Source organism: Triturus cristatus, chromosome 2_2 (assembly GCF_964204655.1).
Source record: "Triturus cristatus chromosome 2_2, aTriCri1.1, whole genome shotgun sequence".
Taxonomy (NCBI): domain Eukaryota; kingdom Metazoa; phylum Chordata; class Amphibia; order Caudata; family Salamandridae; genus Triturus; species Triturus cristatus.
Genome location: NC_140582.1, coordinates 706,628,951 through 706,644,770, shown reverse-complemented (window position 1 = coordinate 706,644,770; position 15,820 = coordinate 706,628,951). Strand labels below are relative to the sequence as shown.

General features: G+C 45.4%; 1 protein-coding gene across 1 annotated transcript in view; it reads left to right on the top strand.

Moving 5' to 3' along the window:
• Window positions 1–15,820, top strand: part of LOC146862667 (uncharacterized) — a 457,539-nt gene that overhangs the window by 192,022 nt on the left and 249,697 nt on the right. Inside the window, exon 13 of the mRNA XM_085641888.1 lies at window positions 8,486–8,625. Coding sequence (XP_085498014.1) covers window positions 8,486–8,625 — 140 coding nt within the window. The remainder of the gene's footprint in view (window positions 1–8,485; window positions 8,626–15,820) is intronic.

Here is a 15,820-nt window from a genome sequence, read left to right as displayed (position 1 = left end):
CACGGCACGGAGACAGCTCTCCTGAAAGCTGCGGACGAGATACGTTCCACTATGGACAATGGAGGAGCTGCAATCCTCATACTTTTAGATCTGTCCGCAGCCTTCGACACGGTCGATCATACCATACTGATCGACCGTGTCGCGGCTATAGGAATAAGGGACAAGGCTAAGGAACTTCTCGCCTCATTCTTGTCAAACCGCCCACAAACGGTGAAGTTGGGACAATTCACCTCCCAGACTTTCTCCCTGCCTTGCGGTGTACCACAAGGATCCTCGCTAAGCCCAACACTATTTAATATATATGTGTCTGACTTAGCGAGGGTCATCAAATCCCACGGAATTTCTCTCACCACATACGCAGACGACACACAATTGTAGCTGATAAACTACAGCACCACAATCAACAGTCTAAATACCCATGCAATTAATACATCTGTAAACAATGCTGTATTGTCATTGTCCACAAACAGGAACACAGCAACTGTCTGCAGCATCTGAAATTTAGGGGTCATGTGATTTGATCAGTAATCATTTTATCTATGATATAATCTGTGCATTTAGATGAAAAGAAAATCCAGTCATACTCAGTAGCAATTATGGATGTGTGCAGTTGCATATATTTTTCATGTGAAATTCCACAGAATATCTTGAAAAGTATTGGTAATGTTGCCTTCATAGTTGAATTTGAGTTGCCTCTAGCTTGCGTGACTACCATAGGTGCAGGGTGTGCCAATGGTCACTTTCCATGCCCAGTCACCCTGCACCTAGAGCGCAGACGACACCGCTTTAAGTCTTGCCCAGCATACTTTGCTTTCAAGCATTTGATATTGGTACTGTTCTGCACCAACAGTGCGCTGGCAGGTGTTTTTGCCCCAGAACATTTCTTGTCTCTTGCCTCTTTTGTTTTCATTTCGTTCTAGAGATGTCAAACATTCTGATGAATTTGACTTGATAGTTCTTCATTTCATAATTGCATGCTTGCCAGTCTTTTTCCCTAGGATTGCTGTTCAGGGGTTAAACTCATCTAGTTGGTTCTTGCTGTCTGTGGAATAGGCATATGAGATGGAGGATGTGAGCATGGCGATGCTGTCAGTGATGGATTCTCTAGGGATGTTCTTAAACAAAGAACATTGCTGGATGGTGGGTTTTGGCGACTCAGGTGTCTGGGTATGGTGTTTTGTATGATCGGTGGGATTTCACAACTGTCAAACCACATAAGTAGTAACGGTGCATTGTATCTGAGTGCAGGTAGAGATTTGGGCCTATGTAGTGCGTGGTCTGGTGGTTCTATTCTTTCAGTAGGGTTTTCTTTATTCCATTCATTGCTGAAGTTCCTGAAAGATTCTAGTCCATGCAGAATACACTGTCCGGGGAGTTTGTAAAGTCAATGGTGAATACAGTTGTCTACATCAATTAATGAACTGTTCAATAGTATAACATAACAATATCCATGTCCTGGTTAATGTACTTAACAGTGCACATTAACCAGGACACAGTCTTAGAAAGTTGAAAAACGGAATAACACCTGCATACCTATTTTCAGAAATATTGACGCTAGAAATATTTCTTTCTGTCATGAATATAAGATCCATTTTAAACATAAAGCACTAGAAGTGCTCACTGGATTTTGTAGGCATTTATTGCCCATCTCCATCTATCACAAAACCGTGTATCTTTTTTACATCATTTATGTCAGGCTACAATGTTGTCCCCAAATCGTCCTGCTCCAGAACAAGCAATGGCAAAGCCAGTAGGTCTCGCCTTTTGGAACCTATTGGCTTTGCCAATGTTTTGAGCCAAGCCATGACTAAAGAATATTTTTAAAAAAAAGCTTTTAAAGCTGTCGATCACCTCATTTCATTACCAATCTACATTTGATCAGTCACTAACATGAATAAAAAACATGCTAAAGCTTTTTTTTTGCCTTTGGAGAGAAGCAACACAGGGGAGCATGGGGGCAGAAACTACTCAGGTAACGAGGGGAGTAAGCAACAAGGGGATGCAGCTGGTGGGTGGCTTTTCAAAGTGGGTGGGGATCGCAACACGGGCATAAGCAACAGCAACACGGGGCATGGGTGGATGCAGAAGCAAGATGAGGAACAGAACCAACAATGTGGCATGGGTGGGGAAAGCAACACAGGGCGCGGGCAATGGATCCAATGGGTGGAAGAGTGGAACATGATGCTGGTGGCGAGAAAGCACACAGGTGAGAAGGTAATTTTGGGGAGTGAGGAGATGCAAATGGGCGAGCGAGAGGAACATGTAACTTGGCAGAGGAGGGGAGCAAGCATGCTACGGAGACAGCGGGAAAACAAATGTATTCTGGTATAATGCTCAAGCAAAAAGAAAAAAGTAGTACCTTTAAAAGCAAGCAGGGGAAGAACATAGTAATGTGTCCATGCTCCAGGGGTGGGACATACAGAAAAAGAGGAAGGAAAGCCCACACAGCTAACGAATAAGAAGCTATCAAATGACAATGATACCAACCAATGACAAGCAATTGGGGCTTCAAGCCCACAGTAAGATAACAATATGCTTCGCAACAGATAGTGCATTTTCTGTCTTAGGAGAGACCTAAAAATGGCTGTTCCCAATAAGTGCTCATATCATCTAGACAAAGTCCTTCACCCTTCCCACCTCAGATATGTTGGGCTGCAACATCCAGTGCATTGCTCACAGTTAAAGTATGTGTCTTTCCAGTTTTCTGCTGCACCAGAGTAAAGAGAAAAAACAAATTTTGCCAGAATAATGGCATCCACTACACTAAGCGCATTGCCCAAACACCTGCAGAGGGTACCAAGAGAGATTCACATTTTTGGTACATAATGCACTCTGTGCCAATCTCATACCTACGTTATGGGAATCATAGAAAGAACTTATGTTCTTGTATGGATTGGAAAAGTGTAATCAATTCAAATTATGTTTGAGTGATACCACTACACATTTGAAATTTCCCATCTATGCAACAGATTTATTCGGAATTCTCTTAGACTGAACTCCGTTACCTAGATAAAACCAGCACTAGATGTGGCCCGGTGCTGTTAAACATTAAAACCCAAACAAAATAAATAGACACAGGTGAGACTTTGGCGGTAGTTGAGTTAGAGACTCGGTACGAACTTACAACTGACAACTGTTGGTACTCCCAGAAGACATATAGGCCTACATATCTAGTTTCACATGTCAACTTATACAAAGTAAAAGTCCAGATTATTGAAATATACCATTACCAATTAGGAAAGGAAAGGTCTGACCACTAGCACTAGAATCCACAGGGAATGCACAATCATCAAATAGTTTTGCTACGCTTGGTTACAATCAGTCCACAAAGGAGCGACTCGTCATAGCAGTTATTTTTTGCTAATTATTTTATATTCAAGCATCTATTTTTGTTGTTTTAGTTGTTTTTTTAAAAACGTATGTAGGCCTAAAAAATCGTAAAAAGGCACACATATACAGGGTTGGACTGGGACAGAACATAGGCCCGAGCACCAAAATAAGAGTGCCCCCCCATTAGCAATTTAAATAGATAAAAAAGTTGCCCATGTTTGCACATTGGGACAGCTTTGAATTTTCAAAGACACTCTGTGTAAGTGTTTTGCAGGGTGTGGAAGAATGCCTGGATTTGAGCTTGCTGTGGGCAATCTTTGTTTTGGTATCAGGGAAATCAACAGTAAAAATCATCCCAGCAGACCATAAAACAGGCCCACAAACATCCCAAACAAGCATTTGCAATGCAATAGGTCTCGCATTTACGCGAGTTTAAGCTATTGGCATTGTAAATGACAATGCCTTTTATTTTATGTTTTAAAAACCAAAACATAAATAAAAGGCATTGTCATTTACAATGCCAATAGCTCAAACTTGCGTAAATGCGAGACCTATTGCATTGCAAATGCTTGTTTCTTTGGGGAGGGGAGAAGAAATCAGAGCAAAATATTATTAAGAACACTGCTTTATTGCTCAACAAAAAAGCAATGACATTTCATGGGTCATCTAATCACAATTTAAAGAAAACCACGTTAAAAAGCAAATATCCACAAAAACCATATCTGCAGCACTGGCGTAAAAAGAAAAACTGAACAAGTTGATCTAACCCACTAAGTAAGTCAAATGATTACCCAAAGAAAAGAAGAAATATTATCCTGATTAGAAAATGTTGCAGGGTGTATACGGAGAGAAGAAAACACTGAAGACTAACAAATAATGGCCAAATACAGGGTGAAATACCATGACCTGGAGTGAGAAACATGTGAGCCAGGATTAAACTGGAGGGGCCCAGCTCTGGTCATGTGAGCAGTGTCACTGCGGCGGCAGAATGAGGACCGTGGTCCCGTAGGATGCCCTCCCTCATGTCATGTGCCCAATGGCCCAAAAGTAAAGACCCGGAAACATATGTATCTCAAACTCCAATGACATGGAAATGCCACTCATGCATTGGTTGTCTATGGTGCCAACCAAAACCAGAGCTGCAAACTAAATGTACCCTTCCTTAAATCAGAAAGCAAATCCTACAAAAATGGGCATTGGATTAATTAGCATGACTAATTATGACAGGTCGTCAAAAGAAGGGCTATCTCCTAAACATCCCTAATACAGCCTCCTTTTACAGTCATAGGTGAGGGGAAAATGAATCTATAAACCTTATATATCCATCTAAATATGTGACTAAAAATTTTTGTTTTCATATATAAACCTCATATTTGTGTTATTGCCCTGACAACCCAAAGAGGTGAAAGTGTGTTACTCTAAAACCAAAAATACACGCATGAATAAGCATGCAATGATTTCTGCTATGCAACAAAAAGGAAACCAAGGAAATCATATGTTGCATTAAAAAGCAAATATTGTTTATAACTAATATTGATTAAGTTATGGTCTGCGGTGGTGTATTATTACTACACGTTATAACATGAAGAGAAAGTTTAGAAATTTGTGTTTGCACCATAAAACATGCATTTCCATCCACGTTTGGGTTAGCCGACTTTACAGATATAAATAAGCTTGGTTGGTAAGTTATAAAAACAAGCGGCATAGAAAGAAAGTAGAAGCAGAAGGGGCCTGATAGAGACAGAGAGGGAGGGAGCGAGCGAGCAGGAGTTGTGCTAACGCGCGGTACTCGTGCACATGTCCTGTCCCCCTTCGGACTCAAAACCCACAACAATAGGTCTCGCCAAGGCGAACTGTGCATGTGCTGCAATGCTAGGCGATACCTAAAAACGTCCCACACACTGATCTGTCAGGCTAGCCCATCGGGCACATCCTCACTGTCCTGTAGGCCAGTTTGACCCTGCACATATCTGATATCAGTGCACGTGAGAGACTATGGCCCTCATTACCAGTGGCCCTTGAATTATGAGTTCAGAAGGGACATCGCTGATTGGTGGGGCCCACCCAGATTTCACCTGGTTCAAGCAGGTGAAGTCTCTGGGTGGAATATTGGGGAAAAGTATGCAGATTGGCACCTTATTTTCCTCTGCTATTACTGGGACCCCCGGGAACGGTAAATCTGAGTTGTGAATTAACAGTGCTTATAGGCCACTGATAATGAGGGCATAAATTAAATAACTAAGTGGGTGCTTGCTGCTTTGCTTCTGTCTTTTTAAGCACTGAAGAAATTGCAAATTTTCAGAAGTGTCATGTAAGGACTTTCATTTTCAGTCTGTGCGCGCCAATCCGGAGAAGGGAAGCTTGTGATACACCAATGGCCTCCTTGGAGCCTGCAGATACGAATCAAAAGAATACTTGGCTGCAGTCCTTTGGTTAATGTCAGAGAGGACATTGATAACAATTTTCTTTTCGAACATTTAGCACTTGTACGGAAGGCGACGACACGTATCAAAGCCTGCATATATGTGTTGTTTGTAGTCTCAAGAGGTCATGTACAATATAAGCTAGTGTTTCTTACCAGATTTTATTTGTGCTTGTGCTATTGAATATTCACTCTTAAGAGCCGCTTCCTTCAATCCTGCCTCTAAGTAGTGTGGAACACATCAAAGTAGTGAATGGCTGTTGTGAAAACGTCAATACATCTCTGTTGACTGGCAGGTCACATAGTTAGCTATTTATGTGGTGCCTACAGGAATAAACACCCCGGTCATGCTGAAACACACATGCCGCTTGTCTGGATAAACCACGAGGTAGAGTAGATGAACACGATTCAACAGCTGGCCATGAAGGACACCTTGACAATGAAAGGGTTAATATATTCTGTGCCGTGAAAAACAAAACAGAGGAACAACTGAAATTCCCTTCTTTCATATCATATGTTAAGACCAAACTCTTGTTCGCTATGCAAGCTCATTGCTTTTAACAGAGGCAAGGTCACAGAAATGTGTCCCAAAGCAGAAGACCATCATAAAATATTAGCGTGCATAATTCAAACTTGAGTAACAAAATGCAAAGATCCTGCCTGCTGCATCTGATGCTGGCTCACAAGGACGTGATTGGTGTGCAGGCAGTCATATCACTTCAGAGTGTGGTTGTGCTAGAAAATAAGTAGATTTTCCACGGTGCGGCACCTTGGAGAGCGCTGCTGGGGGGTTCCCAGGAAGTTCTAAGGACGTTGCATGGAGGTGACTTACAGAGGCAACCTGCGTGGATATATTTTTTGCAGAGCCTTTGCCGAACTTCATATTGACTTTTAAGGTTTTAATAGCCGCCTTAATCTCATCGTCTGTAATGGGCGTCTCTAATCCAACATTTTGTTCAGGTGTGACTCTGAGTATCTAACAGGCATTCAAGTGTTTGTCTTGTAAAAATTCCGGAGCTTTTCTGCAGTATTTAAGTGAGAATAAAATGCATGAAAGGCTGCAAGCTTCTCATCCTCGCTAATGACTTGGGCACCATCATTTAAGGTTATCTCCTTCACATAGTCCCTTCCTTGTTTTATTTGACGCACTCGAGCCAGATGAGGAACCCTTTTATATTGTGTAAGTACTTTAACTTTAGGTGGGGTACGGTCTGCCTTATTTGTAACTAATGCCCGTAGTTGACTAATGCCCGACTTGAAGTGACACAGGTATTGCAGAAAATGCATTGGGCACCCTGATCTTTCAAAGTTGAGTAAGAAAAGTGTGAACTTGGAAAAGTGTTTTCCATGTGAACGAAGAGAAAAATATAAACTATCATCCACATCGAAGGAAGTTGGTTCTACAGAACTTGTACCCAGCAGCGGGTTGACTGTAGAGTTCATATACACAGGTCACGTGGGATGGCTCTGCCGCTCATGCAACGCATGCCAAATGCAACAATCTAGGAGACTAGGAGACATGAAACAGGGGATGTGGTTAAGGGGGTAGTATGACAGAGGCACGCATGGCTAAACCACCCCTGCCTCTACCACACAGCAGGAACCACAAATGCAACTTAACCACACATTCCTTTACCACGCATGTCTTTACCATGCAATTTTGTTGTAAAGGAAAGTTTTGGTAAAGGAATCGACGCAGTTAAGATCACCACTACCTGAACCCCCCCACCCTAAGCTCTAAAATTCTATCCCCCTACCTCGCCGCCCCCGCCCTGAGGTCTTAAACCTACCTAGTCCTGCCCTTAAAACTACCACTTGCCCTCCCCCTGCGCTGAGGCCTAAAACCCTGCCCCTTTTAAAAAACTACCCCGACCCCCCACCTCTGACAATTACTCTGTGCTGCCCTTAAAATTACCCCAACCCCCTCTCCCCACCCTGAGCCCTAAAACCCTGTTCCCTTTTTGAAAAAAAACTGCCTGACCACTCCTGCCCTGAACCCAAAATCCGACCCCCAACATTTAAAAAAAACTACCCGGCCCCCATGAACGCCTCTGTCCTGAAACTACACAACAATTTGTAGTAGTAGTTAGGGTGGCTTGTATTACAACAAGCTAACTCAGCAGCAAACACCTCCATCAAGAATCAAGAGTCACAAACACCACACTGCACACTGTGAACATTCTAGCTCGCACTAACATGAGTTTTTGGAAGGGCGCGAGAGCCCTCATTCATGCAGTATTTTTTGAGATTCCAGAGACCACTAACAAGACTGCCATATCTGTCACGGGTTGGGTGGAATGCCTAAAGCGCCCTGGGGACAAGGAATTGGACAGTGCTACATTATTCAAGATATACGTAACATAAAATAAATTCACAAATATCCTCATTGTAGTCATGCAGATTTTCCCTAATTCAAAGAATTTGCATTAATAGATGTAATGGAAACATGTACACACCACCAAAACAGGGAAATTGCAGCTCCTAATGGAGTCAGTGTATATTATATATCGTGATAATTGTTCCCTGATGTAATTGTAGACAACTTCCCCTTTTGTGCTACAATATGCAGAGTCTGCCAATGCTTAACCTTTGAATAGGAATGCGATTGAACGCATTGAGGCACCGGGTCTGTCTAGTGATCGGCTTTTCCTGCTCATCAGTGAAGCTCACACTGTGTTTCTGTGCTCGGTACTGTACTTACCAGGTTAATCTGGATGCTTTCTGTGTCCACAGCTGCGCCACACCAATATCTACGAGTACAGTGTCAGCTGGGGCTGGGATGGGATCAACCCCAAAAGCAACAGATCCCATGCCTACTACCTGGAGCGCTTCTGCAATGACTTTCAGAGGATTGCAATCGCTCTGTTCAACAGGTGAGTCCTTGACGCACGCATCACTGTATCAGAAAACCCCAAGCCGCTGCTGATCCTTTGATTGCTATATTAGGAGAATAATGGACTAAGGGAAGAACAGGGTGAAAACAAGCAGCTGGGACTGATGGTAAATATACAGATTTCTAGATCACAAACCAAGCTGCAAAATAAGGAGCACAGTACAGATGACAGGGATGGGTGGGATACAGTCTCGCGTTGGAGGCTGAGGACTGGGTACCAGGGTAGAGGGAAAGGGATAGGAGCAGGTGGCGGTCGGGCAAGAACCGTCAGCCAGGGGTTCTGCTGTAGAAGGGGGGGGCGGGACATGCAGAGAAGGGACAAGGTGGAGCAATTCCAAAAGTTCAGTGATCAATAATTCACACTTTGCAGGTCTGAAAAGTGTCATACTCTGGCAGGGCTTGGGGTTGTGCTCGTGGACAATCAGATTCCTTACAAATTTGGTCACTCTTTCTGTTATATTTTCTACGCATTTTGTTTTACTTTTTACATACACTTTTTGAGTTATTCTTTCACCTTTCATTTACAAATGAACTATAGATATCCTATATTCAACTTACCCTTTCCCTAAGCGCACTGTTCTTTCAACAGCTTCTTTAATTGCATGTGTGTTTAGATGTCAAATTCAGTGACGATGTCCATTGTGCTTAATACAAACTTTGCATCAATTCTCTTATCTACGGCATATAATTTTTTTATTGAGACCAAGACTCACCCTATTTTCTTTTCATCTTTATAAAATGCAACCTATTCATTCTTGGACGACTTCTTCAAGCATGTATTACACGTAGTCATGTGAATAAGTTACACCTATTATTCTAGTCACAAACATTGTTGCACATACATCATTTACTCATGTAACTTTCACAGGGCAGACATACATTGGTCAAATTGTATGGTGTTTCTGCCTTTTAAGATTAGGGGAGAGGATGTGGCCTAACGGCTAAGGCGGTTGACCTCAAATCTGGGGAACCAGGTTCGAGTCTCGGCAACAACGCTCAAAATCCTGTGATTCTGTGAAAATCACTCAATCTCCCCGTGCCTAACAAAACAAAAATGAATGTGTCCTTATGTAATGCAACTGGTGCTCATGTAAAGTGCTCTGATACCTTTGGGTCAAGTTTGTGCTATACAAAACTCCCCCCAAAAAGAACTTAAGATAAGGCTGCTGTGACGCAAATAGAGTAAGGGCCGCTGGGCTGGTTACATGTGAACATGTGTGTGGGCTCCATGTGTGAGACTACCATCGAGCGCAGTCTGGTAATTGTGCACAAGTAGCCTGGCACAACAGGGACTCTACAAGTATAGATGTTGACCTGGGACAGCTTTATATTAGTGGTATCTCAAAGATAGGTCAGTACGATTGTCTGCAGTGTCACTTTATTATTATACACATAGGGTAAAATCTGCCTTAAATTGCAGTTTCACTCCCCTTAGGCGGTACAGTTTTTGAGGTATCACACTGGGGTGGAATATGCACACTGAGTTTGAGCCTGCAGGTCCCAAGAACCTACATATACACCTAATGAGTTGTCTAGAATTGTCATATTTCTCTGGCTCAGCTCAGGATCAGATTCGAGGCCCTGCTGGGCCAGTTAATTACTCTGCTCCCCAATAGAGGGGACAAAGGCCTCCCCAAACAAAAGGAGCAATTTTCAGTGCTTCACTCAGCTCCTGAGGACTAAGGGGTGGGGAGGAAAATCTGCATCTGGTAATTAACTATTGCACTGTACCAGGGTTGGCCCGCCCAGGCCCACTGAACAAAAGAGGAAGTCCAAACATCTGGAGCCAACACAGGAGGGGCTCCGCTTTGAAGTTTTGGTGGGAAAGTTCCTGGTACTCATGTCAGCTCGGGTGGAGCTGAGACCCCCCCACGGTAAGCTGCGCACATGCACCACTTCACACCGCCATAGTATATTGTCCATGTGTACTGTGCAGGAGCATGGGTGAAGGGGCCAGGGGGTGATGAGGCATATGGCAATTGGCCTGGGGTGCCTGGCATCTCAAACTTTCCACCCACAGTTATAAACACCTGCATAAGGGATAGACAGAGAGTTAGGCCCTGGACATGGATGGCAGCAAAACCATGGACAGCTAGAAGGACAAACCCCTGACTCTTTGATGGACTAAAGTCTCTGTCTGCATCTGAGCCCAGGACTAGTGGGTCTTTTCAGGGCCAGGGAGGCTGTCCCCCTTACATTTCCCAGAGGATCAGTTGAGGCCTGGACTTCTGTGCCCCAGCAAGAGGACAGGAACACTAGGAGCCAGGCAAAGGGAAAGCATGACCCAGAGATGTACTGAAATCATTCCACCCTGCAAAATGCACCACATTAAAGGCCAGGAGGTCTTCTAACATGGCTCCATGTGGCTAGGGCTCACCATTAGGAGCAAAATGAGACCAGAATCGGTCGTACGGGACTGAAATATTTACAGGAAAAGGGACTGACCTTTGACCCCAGCATGAGCTCATGGGCCTCCAAGAAACTCTGTGTGGGCCAGTGTCTTGAGACTGCCACAGGCTTCATAAATACTCAATGCATATGCGGCCCCACAGAGGTCTACAAGGCCTGGGGACCCTATCCCCTGAGTCAGCATACTCATGAATAGGGCCCTGAACCCCATCCCCAGGGCTGGATGACAAAGAAAGCATCCCGGGACCCCATTCCTGAGACCCACAGGCTAGGAGGAGAGGGTCAACGCAACAGGGAGGGAGTTGGCAAGGGCCGAGGCAGGCAAAATCTGAGGCCTAGGGCCCCATCCCTGGCCCAATGTGAAAAGAGGAAAGGGAGAGTATAGTTGCGCCCTCCCACCCCCCCATGATGGCGGGCTCATCCCCGCTCCTAGTGTCCCTTCTTTAGAGAAGTGAGGCGGGCACCGCAATATCTTCACCTTGCCCACCCAGAGCAGACAGGGAGGATGCTGCTGCCAGCTTCCGAACTGGCAAACAGTAGTGCCAGCTTGGTGGGGAGCCAACTGGGCAGCGGGAGGGTTGGGGTCCCCAAGCTGCTCCAAAGAAAAATTGGTAAATGGTGCTTCGGAGTGCCCCTGGTGGAACTGGGAACACCCCGAAACCAGAAGACGTGTGGACGAACATGCGCACAGTGAAAACTGCTGCATCCGCAGCACCTCATAAAAAAATCTTCACTCTGTGAAGGGAGCACCCTTTAATACCCTGGAGGGTTTGTATGGTCAAGTTTCCTTTTCCGTGGTCATCCCAAGGGTGGCAGGGGCACCACCAACAAACTAAAGGAGGATCAATGGGGGCTGTAAGAGTTGCAGCTGCTCCCCAGAATTGATTATGGTTAGTAACCCTAAGTTTCTTGGGTCAAGGAATCCTTGGCACCCTGGCTGTTTATCTTTTATTTCTAAGCACTGTGGGCAGGAGCTTTTGCTCCACAGCTAGGGAGCGCAGGGACCTCTACTGGTTGGTCCCATGATTGCAGTCAATGTGGCATAAAGTAGTTAAAAAAAGACACACACACATGTTGATTTTTTTCTTTTTTTAATACATTTTATTCAGTTTTGTAGTGGTAGAGCATAAGCCTGAGGCCGCCACATCAATAAGATACATCTCTTTTCTCATATTGTACCCGAGTGATAATACAAGGAAAATAGAAAAGAAAACATACATTAACCTTGGCTAATCTGTGCACTGGAACGCCACCCCCCACCACATATCTTGATCTTTGATGACATATGTCCTCTGGATAGCTGCATCTAATGTCTGGAGGCTACACCATTACATTACTACTCTCGTTGTATGAAAGCTTCTGGGGATTCCACTGCCAGCAATTCCATACCCCTGCACTCCTTGCATCTCTGCCATATCCTTCGGTGTTTCTGACATGTTGATTTTTAATGCTTTATTACTAATGAATTGCTGACAGGGATCTTAATGAACAGCGATAATGCCTTTTATTAATAATATTAAATTCATATGAACATAGTTACTGGTTTCAGATACGAGATAGTGATTCTTAGCATGTGCTTATTGGTCTTGTAATGTGGTAACTCTGACAAAGCCAATAGGCTTGCCCTATATTATTGTACTGATGACCCCTCGACTATGCTAATAGACCTGCTTTAGCATATCCCAAGATGCACAGCGGTAATCTATGCGTGAGTTAGGCCCACTAGGGGGCCACATAAGAAATAAAATGACACACATGAGAGGAAAACGAGTTTGCAATACATCTGTTAACTGCCCAGGAAGAAGAGTCTTGATGACTCGAAGCGCGTCGGCAAAATGAAAACTCACCGTGAAGCTGGGGCGAGTGGTATAGTCAATGTGGAGGGAAGGTGAGCTGATGTGTGCCCTCCTGAAGCTTTCGGGCACCTTGTTGAGACATATATATATACATATCAAACAACTCCTCTTCCCCATCAGAAGAAGAAAGGGACACAGCTTGGTACTTTAGGACATTTATTGTGAAGGTTCGACATGACCGGTATCGGCGTTCAACCTTCTTCAAAATGCCTCAGTCCGTCACATGCATTCCCAAAAGTCTTTATAACGGGCTCCTCCTACCAAGTGATGAGGGGCCCAGCTGAAGCACATTGACGCATAGGCACCGGAACAGCCCGTGCCATGGACTACTGGTACCAGAATGCTCCTTAATGCGTCAAAACGTGCAACAGTGGGAAAGACAAGCGGAGTTTCGGGGAATAAGCGTCCTCGGGTCCCCTACTTCCAAGCCTGCTCCTCCAATGCTGTCACAGCTTGAAATGCAAGACAAATACAAACGCCTCTCCGGGAATTCCCAGTCCACCATCTGGCAGCAGCTATTAGACCACCGCAGGTAAGCAGGTGGGCTGTGAAATTCCGATCCCTCGGATGTGTAGAGAAAACAGTTTCCTGCCAGTCAGTGTAATTCACAGCCCAGATAGGAAGGGTCCCTTAAAGCGCGCCACAGGCTGCGCACATGAAACATCAAACAACTTCTCTGCCCGATCAGAAGAATAAAGGGACACAGCGGGGTACTTTAGGACGTATATTGTGAAGGTTCGGCATGACCGGTTTCGGCGTTCAGCCTTCTTCAAAATGCCTCAGTCCGTCACATGCATTTCCAAAAGTCTTTACAACGGGCTCCTCCTACCAAGTGATGAAGGGCCCAGCTGAAGCACATTGACGCATAGGCACCGGAACAGCCCCTGCCACAGACTACTGGTACCAGAATGCTCCTTAATGCATCAAAACGTGCTACAGTGGGAAAGACAAGCAGAGTTTCGGGGAATAAGCGTCCTCGGGTCCCCTACTTCCAAGTCTGCTCCTCCAACACTGTCAAAGCTTGAAACGCGAGACAAATACAAGCGCCACTCCGGGAAATCCCAGTCCACCATCTGGCAGCAGCTATTAGACAAACGCAGGTAAGCAGGCAGGCTGTGAAATTCCGATCCCTTGGATGTGTAAAGAAAACAGTTTCCTGCCAGCCAGTGTAATTCACAGCCCAGATAGGAAGGGTCCCTTAAAGCGCGCCACAGGCTGCGCGCATGAAACATCAAACAACTCCTCTGCCCCATCAGAAGAAGAAAGGGACACAGCGGGGTACTTTAGGACGTTTATTGTGAAGGTTCGGCATGACCGGTTTCGGCGTTCAGCCTTCTTCAAAATGCCTCAGTCCGGTTGACGAATCTTCACGAAATTTTCAAAACGTTGGTCCTGCTCCGGCCAGTTCCTATCCTGAAAGTGTCGGGTGATTCGCCAAGCGGGGGCCGAGAAAAAAGGGGGTCCCAAAACGTGGTGTCTCCATGTTAATTCCCATAGGAACTTTTAGACACGACTACAGCCCGAACTGCTGAACGGAATTACACTAAATTTGGCAAGAAGGTAGCCCTTGGTTCAGAAAGAGACCTTTTTTTTAAATGGTGTAAATCCGTTCTGTAGTTTCTAATAAATCAAAAATAGTAGAGGTCGGAAAATCATTTTTCCCATAGGAAACTTTAGACACGGTTACAGCCAAAACTGCTAAACGGAATGATACCAAATTTGGCAAAAAGGTAGTGCCTGTTTCAGAAAGCGCCCTTTTTTTAAATGGTGGAAATCCGTTCAGTAGTTTTTGAGATATTAAAGGAAAAAAACCTTTATATATCTGGGCGGGACCTAACTACACAAGCACGAGCCTGGCTCTAATTGACTGCCAACACTTCAATCCAGGAAGTGTTGGCAGCCATCTTGGTGCAATGCTTTTTAGGTCTAGCCTAGCGATGCAGCGCATGTGCTACGCACTACACAAACACCACTGCACTGCCCTAAACACTAAAACACTACCCCAGCACTACCCCGTACACTGCACGAACACCACTGCACTGCCCTAAACCCTAAAACACTACCCCAGCACAACCCCCTACACTGCACGAAATCCACTGCACTGCCCTGAACCCTAAAACTCTACCCCCAGCATGACCCCCTACACATGCCCGAACACCACTGCACTGCCCTAAACTCTGAAACACCAACCCCAGCACGACCTCCTACCATGCCCGAACAGCACTGCACTGCCCTAAACCCTGAAACACCACCCCCAGCACGAACCCCTACACTGCCCGAACACCACTGCACTGCCCTAAACCCTGAAACACCACCCCCAGCACGACCCCCTGCACTCCCCGAACACCACTGCACTGCCCTAAACCCTGAAACAGCAGCCCCAGCATGACCCCCTACACTGCCCGAACAACCATGCCCTAAACCCTGAAACACCACCCCCCTCCTCGACCCCCTACACTGCCCGAACACCACTGCACTGCCCTAAACCCTGAAACACCACCCCCTGCATGACCCCCTACACTGCCCGAGCACCACTGCACTACCCTATACCCTGAAACACCACCCCAGCACGACCCCTACACTGCCCGAACACCACTGCTCTGCCCTAAACCCTGAAACACCATCCCCAGCACAACCCCCTACTCTGCCTGAACACCACTGCTCTGCCCTAAACCCTGAAACACCAGCCCCAACACGCCCCCTACACTACACAAACACCGCTGCACTGCCCTAAACCCTAAAACCCTACCCCCAGCACGGCCCCCTACACTACGCAAACACCACTGCACTACCCTAAAACCTAAATCTACCCCAAGCACAACCCCCTACACTACACAAAACATCACTGCACTACCCTAAACCCTAAAACACTACCACCAGCACGACCCCCTACACTACACAAACACCACT